Source organism: Eublepharis macularius, chromosome 4 (assembly GCF_028583425.1).
Source record: "Eublepharis macularius isolate TG4126 chromosome 4, MPM_Emac_v1.0, whole genome shotgun sequence".
Classification (NCBI taxonomy): domain Eukaryota; kingdom Metazoa; phylum Chordata; class Lepidosauria; order Squamata; family Eublepharidae; genus Eublepharis; species Eublepharis macularius.
In genome coordinates this window covers 163,043,876-163,060,492 of record NC_072793.1, presented here as the reverse complement: position 1 = coordinate 163,060,492, position 16,617 = coordinate 163,043,876, and the positions used below count along the sequence as shown (strand labels likewise).

Here is a 16,617-nt window from a genome sequence, read left to right as displayed (position 1 = left end):
CACCTGTGGTTCTTCCTTAAAACCATCATCTGTTCACTCATAAGTATCCTTGCTCTGACAGCAAGCAGATTCGGTTACTGCAGCGTGCTCTTTACGGGGCTGCCTCTGAAGACTGATCAGCAACTTCAGTGAAAGGTCTGGATTATAAGGAACATTTCTTGTCAGTTTTTCAAGGATCTCACTGGCTGCCAATTCATTTCCAGGCACTATTCTAAAACAGTCTGGGAACGGAGTACTTTAAGAACTACCTGCTCCCATTTGAATAACTTCCACAGACTCCCTGCTCTGTGAGTTTCCACTTTAAGAGTCAAAGTGGGAGGGGGTTACCAGAGACAAAGCCTTTCAGTTGAGGCACTTTAGTTCTGGAACTCCCTTCCTGCCATGGTTTGCCTGGTGCCAAACTTAAATGCCAGGTAAAGGCACCTTTACTTTGCCAAGCTTTTAGGTTGCTTGCTCTGGCTGTTTTGATGCCTGCTCCATTGTGATATTGATTTAAAATGCTCCGCCATTGATTGCTTTCCTGACTACATTGTTATAGTTTTGATTCCTTCAGCTTTTGCTATAGCTTTTTTTAGTGTTGGTCTTAATTTTGTAACATTGCCTTCCTTTGCCCTTACTGTTTGCATTTTTATTCATTGTTTTGAAATGATGTAAGAAACTCTCCAAGCTTTGCAAGTCAAGGGTACAGATGTTCCAAATGAATAAATAAATACACAGGCAATTAAGGGATTATTGTATACACATGAATGTCATCCACAGGAAACATCAGTGTACATGCTCCAGTGCACATGCAGAATTCATATTTGCTGTGCACCATGTATAGAGCCCAGAGAGGAGACAGAGAAAGACAGAGAGATGGAGACAGACATCCTGGTGCCAGCTATTGCTTCCAAAGCCCAGGATGAGCTTAAGCGGTAGACATGCAGCGCCTCCTGGTGGCACAGTGAATAATGATGTTTCCAAACTAGCGCATGCTATAAAGTCAACATTTTGAGAGGAAAGATCACCAGGAAAATTATCCTACTACATTTGCAAAAAATAAACCCTAACAGAGTTTAATCATTAGCTGGGTTCATCTTAGGGCTAGGCTGAATCTGTGGATGGCTGTACCAAAAACTTGTGGGTACATTCTCCAGTTCAGGGTCAGTTGCTGCAACCAGGGGGCTTGAAGCCCAAAGTACAGCATGTTGAAGGCACTGCTTTGTTTACCAGGAGAAGGCAGAACGTCTGGCTCCTGGCACTTACACCAGGCTTGGCCAATCCAGAGCCTTTGTGCTGCCTGCCAATCATAAGGGCAATGTTAGACATCAGGATTCCTTTTCACATCTCAAGAGGGCTCCAAGGCCTGAGCACAAACACTCCTAGGTAGTTCTCTAAGGTGAGTTCCATGCTGTTCATAGTTCCAGCTGCACAGTCCCTGCTATCATCACGCCACGGACTGAGATGGAGTAAAAGGACTGAGCTCCTACCCTGCTGGGGATTCAGTAAAATAGCTTCTTTTCTTCAGTGTCTTCCTTCTCTTAGCAGGGAAGCATCTCAGGATGCCAAACTACATGCATAACATTGTATTCCATGTTTGTAACAGGTGATCACGGACACCCACTGCCTTGTCTGTGATTCTATAATTCTACTCTTTTTACATAGATTCAAAAACATCTGCTCGCTCCAAACTTTCTGCAAGCTAATTCACTTTGGAACTATTTCGGTCCCCTGTTTGCCCAGTGTTGGTCATGGTCCTCAGAGAACCAAGTCAGTCAATCTCTTGCTTCTTTTTCAGGTGTGCACAGTCTAAAGGGCCCAGCACAAGCCAGAGGAAGAGCCCCTTCTCGAGGCTCTTCTTTCCTAGACTGGTGGGGTTTACATGGCCCCATTGGGATCCTGTCCATTTGGCTGAACTAGTGCTTGATAAACTGGGGAGCGGAGGAATCTGGGGTACGAGTCCTTCTCCATCAGGCCAAAAATACGCCTTTGTGCCTGTTCAAAGCAACTGCGGGTGGGGAGCAAAATGTTCCGGTTGGTAACATCTCTGGTCTGGGAATCAAGGTTCACCTGCAAGAAGAAACACAGATGATCATGTCTATGTGCAGATGACTGGTCACTACCCACCTAGCAAAGGGGTCAGCAGTCTTCAATCATTACAGCCAATTACGTCAAAAGTCAGGGAAAGAGATCAATGAAAAGCCATGTCACGATGACTACTCTCTTTTAATCGTATGTAATGCTGCCACCAGGAATTTAATTCCAACCCGATTAATTAACCTTTCCCATAGTGTTGTGCCCAAGCTCTAAGACTCCTTCGTTGGACTATGTGGTCCTGAAGGTGAGACTGTTGTATGGTAATCGCATACAGGGCTTTTTTTCTGGGAAAACAGGTGGTGGAACTCAGTGGGTTGCCCTTGGAGAAAACGGTCACATGGCTGGTGGCCCCGCCCCCTGATCTCCAGACAGAGGGGAGTTGAGATTGTCCTCCACGCCGCTGAGCGGCGTGGAGGGCAATCTCAACTCCCCTCTGTCTGGAGATCAGGAGGCGGGGCCACCAGCCATGTGACCATTCTCAAGAGGTTCCAGAACTCCGTTCCCCCGCGTTGCTGCTGAAAAAAAACCCTGATCGCATATAACTCTAGGTTCCACAATAAACAAAATAAAACTTTATTTGTACAATAAACGTATTGGTTTCAGGATATTTATGGAATGGCAGGAAAAGATTTCTGGGGCACTTGAGGGCTTTCTCAGCGGCGTAAATAAAACAGTGTATGTTAATAACTTAGGACTGAGGTGTCACAATCTTTCATTTCACAATCACTCCTTTCTCTCAGATCCTCCTTTCTCTTCAGAATGTACTTTGTTCAATTTTGTTTTATTTTGCTCAGTTAAACTCTCCCTTTTAACTCAGGTTTCTGCCAGCTTCTTCCTCTCACACTCTTAGAATACTCTGACAATGTTAAGATGTGATTCCCTGTAGTCCCTAATATGTCCTCTATAAGTATTCTACTTACCTCTTAGAATCTTAATGCTTTTCACTGTACTATATGGGATTCTAATTAGAAGACTGCTTTTCCAGGCTCTGTAGACTGCTCGCCCCTCCAACTGTTAACTGTGGTCTCTCTCTCCCCACAGGCTTCTTAGCTCTGCCCATACACTCTCAGTCACCAACCAATCACCTCATTCGCTCATCCCCCTCTTTCACCCCCTTGTTCTTTTGCAACTTACCAAGCATTTAAAGAAACACACTCTTAAAACTTTAAATCATTACAAGCTCGTATAAGACAGCTCATTTGCATAGCTGAAAATAGACAATGTAACATTACAGACAAAATTTCTGCAGCCCAAACACTGGCTGGTGCAAATCCCATATTATGAAGTGGCCTACACTCGGTCATAAATATACACAAGAGCACTGGCTCAATTGTCTTCATGCACTGGCATAAATCTGTACAACCGTTTGCAATTAGATTCCTGGCACCTTTTCACCTCTTTCATTCCCCTTTCTGCAAAGCGCCTCTGGGAAGCCCTGAAGTTCCCCCCAAAATATTTGCCTGCCATTTCATTCACATTCCAGTTATTTTAGCCTCCCACTCATTCCTCTCCATCAGTGTAGGGATTTCATTTTCCTTTTGGAAGAAGCACATTTAGTTCTGTACCAAGCCACATTGGGCTCTAGAGCCATAGGCTGCAGAACCCTGCCCTAGCACACTGTGTCATAGCTGTGGAGAAGAATCCACTGCTGCAGATGCCCATCATGAATGGTCAAGACTGAGAAAACATGTCAAGAGGTGTAATAGTAGGGAGACAGTAAACAGGGATCAGGGTTGGATTGACCCATAGGCTGAGGAGAGCACAGAGCAGTGGTCCCCTGGTGTGCACGTCTGGCTACTTGACCTCCAGATAATCCACTTCTCCCAGTGGCTTCTTAACCTGGAAATGTATGATTATTTCCTTTTTAGAGAACTGAAAGTAAGAGCCGGCACAGTGTTGGGGATAGAGTGCCGCATTAGGACCTGCCTGGGTTCAAATCCTGCTTGTTCATAAAGATTGCTTAGGCCGTTTGGCCTCTTTCAGCCTAACTGCCTCACAGGATTGTTGTAAGAATGAAGAAAGGGATGGAAGTTCCTTGGAGAAAGTGTGTGACAAAAAATTTATATATAGAAATAGACATTGTTGTGTGTGGCATTTACACTCATGGTTCTAATGTCCCTGCTTAAACAGGTTGGGCAGGTTTTTGTGGCACTTCAAAAACCTCCAGTCCCATTTGATCACAGATATCAGAGATATCAAAGAAGTGGACATGTACAGAGCAGGAAAACAATACGTCTGTCCTGGCACCTTCAGCTCTCTTAAAGAGATTCTCTTTTTCCATCCATAGATCCTTCAAACCAGAAGGACACCTGTGAGTTTCCTGAAATCTCTCAAGAAAGACAGAAAACTGGTCTAGGGGTATCATTCTCAAGTCAGGTGGAGGGCAGGAGAAACCGGGTACCTTTTCAGTCCTGTTCTCTGTACTGTGGAGGCCCTTCTGGAAGTTCAGCATGCAGTTGATGTCAAAAGGTTTCCTTACCTCTTTGGGAGCCTGGATGGTGACGTATTCATCATAGATTTTTCTGGCATTGTCCTGAAGCTTGTCACAGCCTCGGAGCTTACGGTAGTCTTCACATGCCATCCAGAAGTCCAGGTTCTCTTCACTGAATTCTGATTCCAGGAAAGAATGAAAAGCACTCCGACCATCTGAAGATGAGATGGGTTAAGCAGAAACATAAATCAGATCAACAACAAATGCCTGTAGCATCACAGATTGTGTGTGAGGCACTTCTGAGCTCCCTTCCTTTTACAGCCAGAGCCATGAGGATTCTCTGCTCATAAATGAATCAAAGTTATCTTTGTGGAGTAAGTTATATAAAGTAATGCACACAAGGCTGTGCCTTTCCTCCTACAGCTGCGCAATAAAAAGGGCTAGGGACTTACCAGTTTTGGAAATGGAGATGAGTACATTGTTGCAATTAGTACATTGCAGGAGATTAGCACATTGTTGCAATAGATCCTTATAATGTTGTACTACAGCAATATCAATTACTGATTTTTTATAAAGCCCCCCTAAGCCTTCCAGTGGGAAGAGAATGGCAGCCAAGGAGAGCTGAGGAAAGGCACGTGCTGTGGATACTCCTGTGCAGACTCTGTGATGCCACTGTGAGCACAGCTGCATTTGCGGTAGCAATGACAGCTCCCTGGAGAATCGTCTTCACATGGAAGGAGGAGCTCGACATGATAATCCCTCTGATTATTACTTTGGTACACGGTGGCTAAGTTCACACAAAACACACCACCATTTGCTGTGATGCCAGTGTGTGACCCTGCACTGCTCCTTCCTTCTCTCCCAGTCCCTGAGAGATTGCTATGAGGACCAAATGAGGAAAGGAGAGCCGTGTGCTCTGAGTGCCTTGGAGAAACAGCAGGAGAAAAACATCCAAGGCAGATCACACTGGCCCTCTTACTGTACATGGAAGAACCCCTTTTCACCGTCAATGAACCAGCACACTTACATGGATGAAGCAATAGTTTTTCCAGAGATTCAGCCCATTCTTGGGCCTCCTCCGGAGTTGGTCTGAAAGACGGAAAACAGAAATAGCTGAAGGATCTCCACACAGCTGGAGATTTCGAGAGGCCTGACCCTGGGACCAAGGCTCTGTTTTATTTAATAGAAACGCCTGGGAAATATGAAGTAGTTGACCCCCCCCCACCCTGCCCCGCGTGAGGGGGGTTAGTAAACAGTGCTGATTTGCTGGGCCATTAGCAAGGGCGCATGGCTCTCTCCCAAGGCCACTGCAGCATCAATGCACTGCGTCTGTAGCCTGTGCTGTCACGTATGGCTACACACTCCCAGCTTCCCCAAGCAGTGACAAGTTCCAGGAGCACCATGATCGAGTTCTGCCTCCTTCAGATGAGAGAGACTCGCACCATTCTTTGCAACTCTGGCTTTTTTTATAAATATGTAAGTAGAGGCCAAGAAGTGCCCCTTCACCTCCAGCTGGCTCACAGCCATCCCTTGCTTTTTGCCCGTTCCCAGTGCAAGCGTCTGCACTCTCTTGCTAAGCACTCAGAGTCCACGCTCTTGCAGGCAGATTACCCATTCAAGGGGTTATCCATAGCCATTCCATTAACATTCTTCTCTCAGATCTTGGATTCTGACCAGGAGACACTTTCAGGCACCCTCCATCATGCTCACACTCACTCATGCACTCCAGGCTGATCGTTTTGCAAATTCACAACACCGCCACCCCCTCCCAAAAGGTCTGGCCCCAAACCAGATCTAAATGGCCTGCCTCTCTTCCAGGAAAAGACGATCTATGGACAGGTTAATGAGAACGATTAAAAATTAAATGCAAGCAAGGTGGTTGGTCATTAGATGTTCACATATCTCAAAGGTATTCCCCTTCAGCAACACTTATCTTTGTTTCCCTCTTAGACTAAAAGGAGGAAAAAAATTGCCATTTTCATTCAGACCTTCTCCATTAGCATCATGAAAAGATAACACTCATGTCTTTACTAAGAGTCCCTGCAGATGTTCAAAATCCAGGTACAAACAAGGCAGGGAGCAGGAAATGGAATTCTACCAGCAGGAGCTTCCACTGACTCCAATGTGAGCAAATATAATAAGTGGCGCCTGAGCATACAGACTAGAATTTATGTGGGCACCTTCGTAAGGAATCTTGGAACCACCATTTCTCAGAATCCTGGAGTTTGGATGTACATGCATAGACTATGGACATACGGTCCCATCAATATTTACCAACTGAGGGGTCCAATCCACATGTACCAGTTGCAGGGCAGGGTCAGCAAGCATTATCCTGGTCCTCACAACCCAAGCATTGATCACAGACACATTTAGAAGGACTACCCCCTCCAGGCACGACTCCTTCAGGCTCTCAACCAGGGTTGCTAGGAAGGGGGCAAGATTCCAGGGATATGGGCCACTTTGGGGGCTCGTGGAGCCGGGCCAGTCATGGATTGGATCCTGCCGACCTTTTCAGTCAATTTCAATTTAATTTCCATGCCTTATTACAGCCTCCACCATGCACAGCTTTTGTTCATGAAGATTGTACGATGCCCAGCACAGGATTTTCCACGGTCAAAAGGCACTCCTTTATCCCATTGGATAAACTAGTTGGGACCAATTCGATGTGGATTGTTTCCATGTGATTGGGGTTGGGCTAAGTAGTGTGAGGGGAGGGCAGCAAAAGGGAATCTTTCTCCGAGGACCTGTGGTGGGTCTCGTCGGCCTTATTCCCAACTTTTTTTCTCCTCACTGGTTAGAAACATGAGTGAGCATTTACATAAATTCCCTCTGCTGTTTCTAAACAGGCACACATACAACTCCTTAGCAGCTACAACTCTTTGGCACTTATTTCTAGTCACCCCCCAAGTTATCAAAACTATCCTATAAATAACCACACACATTCCCTTTCATGAGCCATGCTTCTCAAGTCCCAGGGCTGAGTAGAATCCCATGTTTATAGTAATTTCTGCGGCTTGGCATAAGATCTCTGGGCATGTTTCCAGGAAGATCTTATGACAGTTCCAATAAAACTATCTCCTAGGGGCAAGTTGTGGGAAGAATTCCATTTTGCTACTCCTGAACGGATTCACAGGCCAACATAACACATTACTTGGTTCCAACTGCGGATCCAAGGCCTACCACAAGATTTTATCTGGGGTCACTTTATGCTGGATCAGTTGCCAGTGACTTCCCCATTCTGTCCATCATTCCAAGTAGGAATTCAGGGCAAGGATCTCACACTGAGGCAAAGAAGTGTCCTGGTTTATATGGACTTCATTCCGGATTACTCCTGCTAAAGCTGCCTGACTCTGAGGCTAAGCTAGCTGTATGGGCTTGATCCCACCTGGTCGAGCCTTCGTGGCATATAAACAGCACAAAAAATGACAGTTCATTCATTTATATGAACACAAGCAGCAGCTTTATACTGAGGATATCAAGATGAGCATTATCTACTCTGGCTGGTAAGAGCAGGGTCTCAGGCTGAGGTCTTTTCACATCATCTATTTCCCAATCCCCTTTTAAAACTGGAAATGCTGGGGATTGAATCTGGGTACTTCTACATGCAGAGAAGATGCAGTACTGCATTGAGCCACAACCCTTCTGCAACAATATTGTCTAATTTGAGAGGCAATGGTTCTCTGGGGACCGGGACCCCCAGCTAGAGATTTTTCATATCACCTAGTACCTGGTCTTTTAAAAAGTAGATATGCTGGGGATTGAACCCGAGTCCTTTTGCATGCTCTGTCACTGAGCCATGCCCCCCCCCATTCTCACAGCTCCAGGTTCCTGTCTATGTCATTCATTTTCAACATGGGCTGGTCTTTCTCCAGTTTCAACACCTGAACATTCTTTTCCCAGCATGCTTCTGCTTTCTGGACTCTCGTCACTGGTGCCAGGCTCCTAGAGAGGCAAAGTCTCTGGACTTGCAGCCACTGCAGCCCAAACCAGTCAGCGGCTCATCCACCTCCTCAGACTGGGTACTCTGCCACTGGGCTTCTGGGTCAACTTTTAGTATCTGCTGATCAAACACAGCCCTCACCTCCTCTTACACAACTCCCCATACACAACATCAGACTTGCTTTAAGGTCCTTGCAAAACAGGTGTACTACTTTCCACTGAGTTAAGTACTCAGGCTCGACCAGGTGGGATCAAGCCCATACAGCTAGCTTAGCCTCAGAGTCAGGCAGCTTTAGCAGGAGTAATCCGGAATGAAGTCCATATAAACCTTTTTCTGCTGGCTTGCTTCAAATGCTGATTTAGTTAATTGTTTGCTCGAACTTGGTTCGGTCGCATCAGCTCTCAGTTTCTCTCCAAGGAAATCCCACTCCTGACACCAGTGTTAAGCACACTACATTTTCCTGAATAGTGGCTTGATCTAAGGGCAGAGCTGCACAATTTGGTTTCCTTTGAAAGGGAGAACTTTTTGGGGTGATATAACTGTAAGATCTTTTTTGTTTGCAAATGTACAAAAGGAGCATAGGTGGAGGCAAACAGGCACTCCTATAAGGTAGAGCAGAGTCACTGCTACATATCAGAACCCCAGAGAGAGAGACAGAGAGACCCTGTACCCCAAAGTGCTTCTCCTTCAACCCACTCATACCTCTCTCTTTGACTGCTCATTGTAACTGTTGTCTCTTTCATGCAGTCTACCAAGAATTCCTTCCAGATCCCACCATGGTAGAAGTATTATTCATTTATGGCACCAACTACAGTCATTAAAGGCATTAAGTTTCCTTAGTCAAATCTCAAGTACTAATCAGGTGACATTTTCCAGGCAAAACGATAGTGGCAGGCCCTTTTACAACAATCAGATAGCAAACCCACATTTAAATAAAGGAAAATGTATGACTGGGCAATAAAGTTCAAAGTTGGATAAATCATGCAACTGTCTTACTACTGATACCAGTTGCTCCATAGTTGCTTATTTGGCACAAATCATTTCCCAAGGTCTAATTTAAAAAATTAGAGGTTTTAGCTGGGAGAATGGAATTGCGGAGAGTAAGAAGACTGGAGCATGGGGTTTGTGAGTGTGCAATCAGTAGACAACACTAAGGCTAGCTCAAGCTATGTTGTTACCCGGGATAAAAATTAATTTTTACAACCCTCACCATTTGCATCTTTTGCGGTGTATTTTTTCCTTATGGGACAAGAGGGGCAGGGACTGCAGTAAAAATGCATTGTTACCACCAGCAGCCTGAGCAAAGAGGGAAGGGAGGGTGTAGATGTTTTCATAAACAAACAAACAAATCATTGCAAGTCTTTTTCTTTGTCCCATACAAGTAAATGGGCACTTTCATTCCATTCATCCAAATGGTGGGGTGGGATAGGCTGCAATAAAGAAAATGGGTCTGCGGCCTGAAGGATTTCTTAATGAATTTAAAGCCCCTGGAATTCTGCTGCCCTAGGCAGCCACCTGGATGAGAAATGGTATGGCACAGCTTGATCTCATCAGATCTCAGAAGCTAAACAGGACCGGTACTTGGATGGGAGACCACCAAGGAAGACTCTGCAGAGGAAGGCAATGGCAAACAACCTCTGCTTCTTGCTTGCTTTGAAAGCACCTTGCTGTGGTGGTCACCATAAGTTAGTTGCAACTTGATGGCACATTCATACATAGGCATATGCCCATGTGTGTGTATTTTGTGTTGTGCCTTGTGTGTCGGGCCAGTCCTGGCCAAGACAAGCTACAAAATGCAATGAAGTTGGATTCATCTCAGTCTTGTCACTAAACTATACCACAGAACAGTGAGTGGAATTGGAGGGGGCGGAGGAACTGGAGGAATTGGAGGAAAGGCATCATAATATGTTCATATTAGAATAAGCGTTAGAATTATGTCATACCTTAGTGACTGGGTTTCTGGACTCCCTGAGCTCCATAACCTTAAGAAGTTTCTTTTATTTCTCCTGCTTTGAAAAAGAAAATTGAAGGTAAGTAGAATGGCTAAGGCCAAACTCAACACGTACACATGCTTCCTAGATCTGGAACTCCACAAAGGAAGGAAGGGGGAATAGAGCAGGAAAACAGCGCTCCTTTTTGCATTTCCCTGCTCGCTATTGCCCCCTTCCAAAGCAGGTTTTCAAGGGAAAGGGGGCTACTGGGCTACACAGATTTGTGCGTACCATGTGATTTGGCCTTGAGGTTGCCAACTTCAGGTTTGAAAATTCCTGGAGATTTGGGGGTAAAGCCTGGGAGGATGGAGTTTAGGTAGGGGTGGGACCTCAGTAGGGTATAATGTTATATGGAAAGCAGCCATTTTCTCCAGGGGAACTGATTTCTGTAGTCGGAAGATCAGTTATAATTCTGGGAGCGCTCCAGGTGTCACTTGGAGGTTGGCAATCCAACATAGCAGAGAGAGGATCAAGAGGCTGAATGGTAATGAGGGACGTTTGCCCATCTTTCCCCATCAATATTAATATTATTTATATGTTCCTCCAACTCCACCATTTTCAGCCATCTGAAGCTCTCAAACCGTTTCACTTATTGCCCCTTATGCCTGGAATTGCCTCATAGATTGCCTGCGGGACAACCCTCTTCAACTCCCCCCTTCAAAACCCACCTTCACCTGGGTGACACAGTTCTGTAGACCTCCCTATAACAACCACCCCCCCCCTGTGAGGTGGGTGGGGCTGAGAGAGCTCCTAGAAGCTGTGACTGACCCAAGGTCACCCAGCTAGCTTAAAGGGCCTCACTACACATTACATTACCAGACATAACAGTTGTGGAAAATCAAAAAGTTTGGATAATAGACATTGAAATTCCGGGGGATGCCAGAGTCGAAGAAGAAGAACAAGAAAAAATGATTAAATATAGAGATCTGGCAATAGAAACCACTCGACTATGGATGAAGAATACAACAGTCATCCCCATTGTCATCGGAGCACTGGGAACTATTTCGAAAAATTTTGCAACTTATATGGAAAAACTGCAGTTTTCTGATATAACACCTACAGAACTACAGAAGACGGCATTACTTGGAACAGCGTACATATTACACTGATACCTGGCTGATACTTAGGTCTCTGGTGGAAACTTGTATCAGCTTAGCAATACCAATCAATGATAACGTGTGATCTTTATTTATTATTGATTGTGTTGCATGTTATTTGAATAACAACAACAACAACATTCGATTTATATACCGCCCTTCAGGACAACTTAACACCCACTCAGAGCGGTTTACAAAGTATGTCATTATTATCCCCAAAACAATAATCACCCTGTGAGGTGGGTGGGGCTGAGAGAGCTCCTAGAAGCTGTGACTGACCCAAGGTCACCCAGCTGGCTTCGAGGGCCTCACTACACATTACATTTCCCACACATTATACATTCCAGTACACATTACATTTTCCCACAGGGCATCTCCAGGTGAGGTAGAGATGCATGTTCTGAAGTTTTGCGCTCCCCATGGGTATGCAGACCCCATTTGGATTGGTACTGCACTTCATGGATACGGGGAATTAGACATCCCCTCACACACACATGACATATTCCCTGACTTAAAACGGTTCTGGGGAATATTATTTGCCCTGCTGAGGGACTGTACACATACTAATGAGCTCTATGTTTCATTTCCATGAGGAGCAAACAACACCCTCCCCTATCCATTTCAGACCAGGAAAACCCCACAGGGGAGAAGGCCTAAGCCTGTCCTCTGTACAAACCATGGCCCTGATCCAAAGGCAAAGTCCTGCATACCTGGAAAACCTGGAACTTCAGAACATTGCACCTCCACCCAGCCTGGGTATGTCTGTGAGAATAATGTGACATGTATTTAGGCCCTATATATTAATCCGCATAACTGGAAGAAATACATGTTCTTTCCCTGTTTATCCCCACCTCCGCTTCCTTCCCTTTGTTATCTGTATAGTGTCAAGTTTTAGACTGTATGCTCCTCGGGACAGGGGCCTATCTTCTTGTACTCTGCAAAAAACCATGCACACTGATGGAGCTGTATGAATGAACCAATGACACTTTGGAGTAATCAAAGTACTTAGTATATATTATCCATTACATCTATAGAAGGCAGGTTGTTATTATTATTGCTGTGTTGCAAAGGGAGGGCCAAGAGAGAGCAGTTTGCCAAAGACCACTTAGTGATTTCATACCAGAGGTGAGAATTGAAGCAGACACTCCTCGGCACAAATTGCCTATAACATTTAAAAGTATTATGATTGCTAATAATGCACAGTATTTATAGTTCCCTTCCAGGCAGTATGCTAACATGCTTAGACTGAATCCTGCAGAAAAGATCACAGTAAACCAGGTTTCAGAAACAGTGTGCCAAGGACCAGAAAACCTTAGAAGAGGTCAATTAGAGGTCAGTTATGCAGAGCCTCCTCAGAGTTTCCCTAAATGTACCACCTCTCTGGGGACCCTATTTGAGTAGAAAGGCAGCAGACAAATGCCTCAAATAGACAAACGATAAATAGATGCTCAAAGAATTTTAGATACACAGCATCAATCATCTTTGGAACACTGTCAAGTAGGACACTTATGATTCCCATATTACAGTTTGGGGAGAGTGGGGTTGAAAGTTTCCTAAGGCTACCCAGTGAACCCCAGTTTGAATTGAGATTTGAATCAGGATTCTGGTGGTTTCTAACATTATGCTCTCTGTAGTGTAATGTCAGCTAGTAGCATGTAGTGTTAGCATGTATGACCCGGTGGGATTCAGGTTCAAATCCTGCCTAGGCCATGAAACTCACTAGGTGATCTTGGCTCTCTCTCAGGTAAAACTGCCTGATGGGGTTGCTGTGAGGATAAAAGGGGGAAGGAGCGTATCCCTGAGCTGCCCTGAACTCTTCAAAGAATAAAATATGTCAGGCTGTTTCTCTGTTCTGTGTTCACTGCTGTTGTAAATGCAAAGGCATGCATATTGGTAATGGAATATCCACATAGGAGTTTTCTATGCTCTTTCGTCTGTCAGCCACCATTGTCCCTGCATTTTGTCCCCTGCTGTGCCACCAGAAGATTTTCTGAAGGCTTTTAAAAAAAAACTGGATTCCCCCCCTAAGCCTTCAAAGAGTTCTCTGGTGGCCAGGTAAGGAAAAAAGTGGCCAGAAACAGTACCAGATGTGGCAGGACCTTAAAAAATGGCCACCATTCCCTTCCAGACAGTATGCTAATGTACTTCGACTGAACCCTTTCAGAACAGATCAGAGAAAACCAGGTTTGAGGCAAAGAAAACCTGGAAAGAGGATGATTAAAGGACGCATTGTGCAGATGCTCTTCAAAACAGCAGTTGGGTTTGGATGCTGTTAACAATAAAGTCTACTAATCTACTCACCGGCATTGTTTTTGCTTTGTCCGTGCTTGGTGGCTGCTGTCACAATCTGACCCCAAATTAGATTCCACGCTGGATCCCAGAGACTGAAAAAGAGAAACAAGAGTCCGCTTTGTATGAGACAGCAATGCAGCCTCCCAGGAACCTGACAACCCACTATGGTTGCTCTCAAAAGCCCTGACACGAGTCCCAGCACACTCTCTGGGATCATGGCTGGAGCTACCAACAAGCAGAGTAAGCACGACCTTGATTCTTTGAAGGAAAAAACGGCCTTTGTGAAAACTCAAAAGAGGCGATCTCCATTTATGAGCACCAGATTCTGGAAGTGTCCTCAGTTGGGGCCCCTTTCAGGGCCAAGCTACAAGTGACGAATAACACACGTTGGACACTTGTCAGCTTTCCTCAAGTTTTGGTGGGAAATGTAGGCAGCTTGGCGGAATGTTGGACAAGTGACAGTTGAAAAGTTCATTGGACAGCAGTCGGAGAGCCAAGCTGCAAGACCAGGATGCCTACATATCGCATCAAAACTCGAGGGAAGCTGACAAGTGTCCAACCTGTGTTATTTGTTACTTGTAGCTTGGCCCTCAGAGTGGACCTGCACACTCCTCAAAGAGGCCATTCAACTGCCCTCTTTTACTAGGCCCAACACACAGCATGGCCCAGACAAAGAGGGGGAGGTGAGCTGAGGCCCTTCTCCTTGTTCTTGTCATGGTTTTCTTAGTGGCTGACCTGCTGAACAAGAAGGGGGGGGGAGCAACAGCCAAGCCAGGAGGGTGAGGGGCAGCCGTGCTATCTTCTGTGGCACAGGTCTCAGCAGGTTCCAAGGGATGCTAACCCCTGATGCTGGCCTAAATAACAATAACAACATTGAGGAGAATTCCTCAGGGGTGGATGGGTTTTTCTCCGGTTTCAAAGAAAGGCCTCTTTGAGCTGCTTTACCAAGAACCAAAACATAAACATTCAGAACTTTACATGTATGCTTTATTTTCATCCCATTCATGCTGCATCTCAGTGCGCAAGCAAGATGTGGTGATTGAAAGCTTCACTTTGGAAAGGGAAGAGGAAGAGACCCTGGCTGAGATCTCGGGTTCCTCATGCCTTTGTATTAAGGCTTCTAGTAGATACTACTCTTGGTTCCAGAAAACTTAGTTGCACAGGTTCTCCAAACAGCCAACCCTTCTTCCAAGGAACCTGGGAATCTGGGTTTTGACTAGCCCTACTCCATTCCCAGTGAACTCAAGCCAAGTTTTCATTCTTTCTCCTCTAAGGAGGAATCCAGGTGTCTAGGCTTCCCTCATTTTCCAGTGTTGGCCTTCCTTAAGACACTTTTGCTTTTGAAGCTCAAATAATGCAAGCCTAAGCAGACATATACCCTTTTGAGACCACTGAAGTCAATGGTCTTAGAAGGGTGTAATTGTAAAATTGCACTGAAAGTAATCTTTCTACCATCACCTTTCCAAATAACACAGAGATAGTTAAAGGAAGATGGAACTTTCTGAAGTTAACTCAACTTTTAGGCAAGTGAAGCAACTCACCTCAAGCCGCAGATTTTGGGACAACAATTTGAGAGAAAACAATCACCAGTTACATTTTCACAAACATGAGTGATGGACAGTGTGGGCCATTGCTGGTTTCAGGCACTAAAAGCAAGGGGGAAGCCACAAATCAAGTGAGTATTGACTGTCCCACAACTTGAGGGCTGTGTCTCAATCTAGTTTTTTCTTTGCTATATTCCAGAGAGACTCAGTTGCATTGGACCCTGTTGAGGATTGGGCTGCTAACTCTGGGTTGGGAAATTCCTAGAGATTTGGGAGTGGAGCCTGGGGAGGCCAGAGTCTGGGGAGTACAGCGACCTCAGTAAGGTAGAATGCCAGAGAGTCCACCCTCCAAAACTGCCATTTTCTCCAGGAGAACTGATCTTTGTTGGCTGGAGATCAGTTGTTAATTCTTGGAGATGACTAGGCCTTACTTGACTGGCAACTCTAGTTAGGGATCTGATTAGGGTTGCCAGGTCCAGGCTGGGAGATTTGGGGGTGGAGCCTGTAGAGGGTGGGGACTGGGCTGCGGAGGGGCATCAGAAGGGTATAATGCCCTTCAAAGGAGCAATTTTCTCCAGGGGAATTGATCCCTGTTGCCTGGAGACCAGCTGTAATTCCGGGAGATCTGATCCCCAATATGTACTTTAGCCTTACAATCTACAGCAGGGGACGCTATCTGAATCAGGGAAGGGGTGCTGGGAAAGGGTGGTGTTTTTTGTTTACTCTTTCCCTTTGCACAGTTTCTCCAGCCAAAACCACACCAATCCCTTCAGGCACTATTGGGGGAGCTGGGGTGGCAGGCAAGACTGCCTGACTTCTTTCCTCTATCAAGGATAACAACAGCCAATTTTTGATCAGGGAAATGGTGTGGGTGAGTGGAGAAGAATGTTTTATTTATTTATTTTAAACTCTTCCCTAGTTCAATGACCCCAGTCCAAATTGTGGGGCTCTGCAGCTGTTGTTTAAGAATAAACTATGCACCAATTTCAGGGGGAAAGGGATTACAGTGTGTTTTTAAGCAGTTATCTCCTTCTAAGCCTATTGACTTCAGTTGACTTGTAACTCTACTTAGGATTGCACTGTTAGGCGATACGGCATCTGGCTCACTAAAAACTGATGCTGGTCCCCTGTCCTTCTTCCACTGTCTGAGCCAGGGAAGATAGTGAGCCCACTAGACTACCCTCCATTGCTAGAGAACTTGACCTACCAACTTCCTCGTATTGCCTATCAAGCTCTCCTTTTTTTC

At 45.3% G+C, this 16,617-nt stretch overlaps 1 protein-coding gene across 4 annotated transcripts in view; it reads right to left on the bottom strand.

Annotated features, from left to right (window-relative positions):
• Positions 1-729: 729 nt before the first annotated feature.
• LOC129328162 (regulator of G-protein signaling 2-like) overlaps positions 730-16,617 on the bottom strand; it is a 37,944-nt gene continuing 22,056 nt past the window's right edge. For 3 of the 4 annotated variants that reach the window (XM_054977003.1, XM_054977004.1, XM_054977001.1), the window contains 5 exons: positions 13,837-13,919; positions 10,391-10,456; positions 5,535-5,596; positions 4,556-4,722; positions 730-2,049 (listed from right to left, as the gene is read on the bottom strand). In XM_054977003.1, the coding sequence (XP_054832978.1) occupies positions 1,858-2,049; positions 4,556-4,722; positions 5,535-5,596; positions 10,391-10,456; positions 13,837-13,919 (570 nt within the window). In that variant the 3' untranslated portion in view covers positions 730-1,857. The remainder of the gene's footprint in view (positions 2,050-4,555; positions 4,723-5,534; positions 5,597-10,390; positions 10,457-13,836; positions 13,920-16,617) is intronic. The other variant, XM_054977002.1, reaches the window with a different exon arrangement.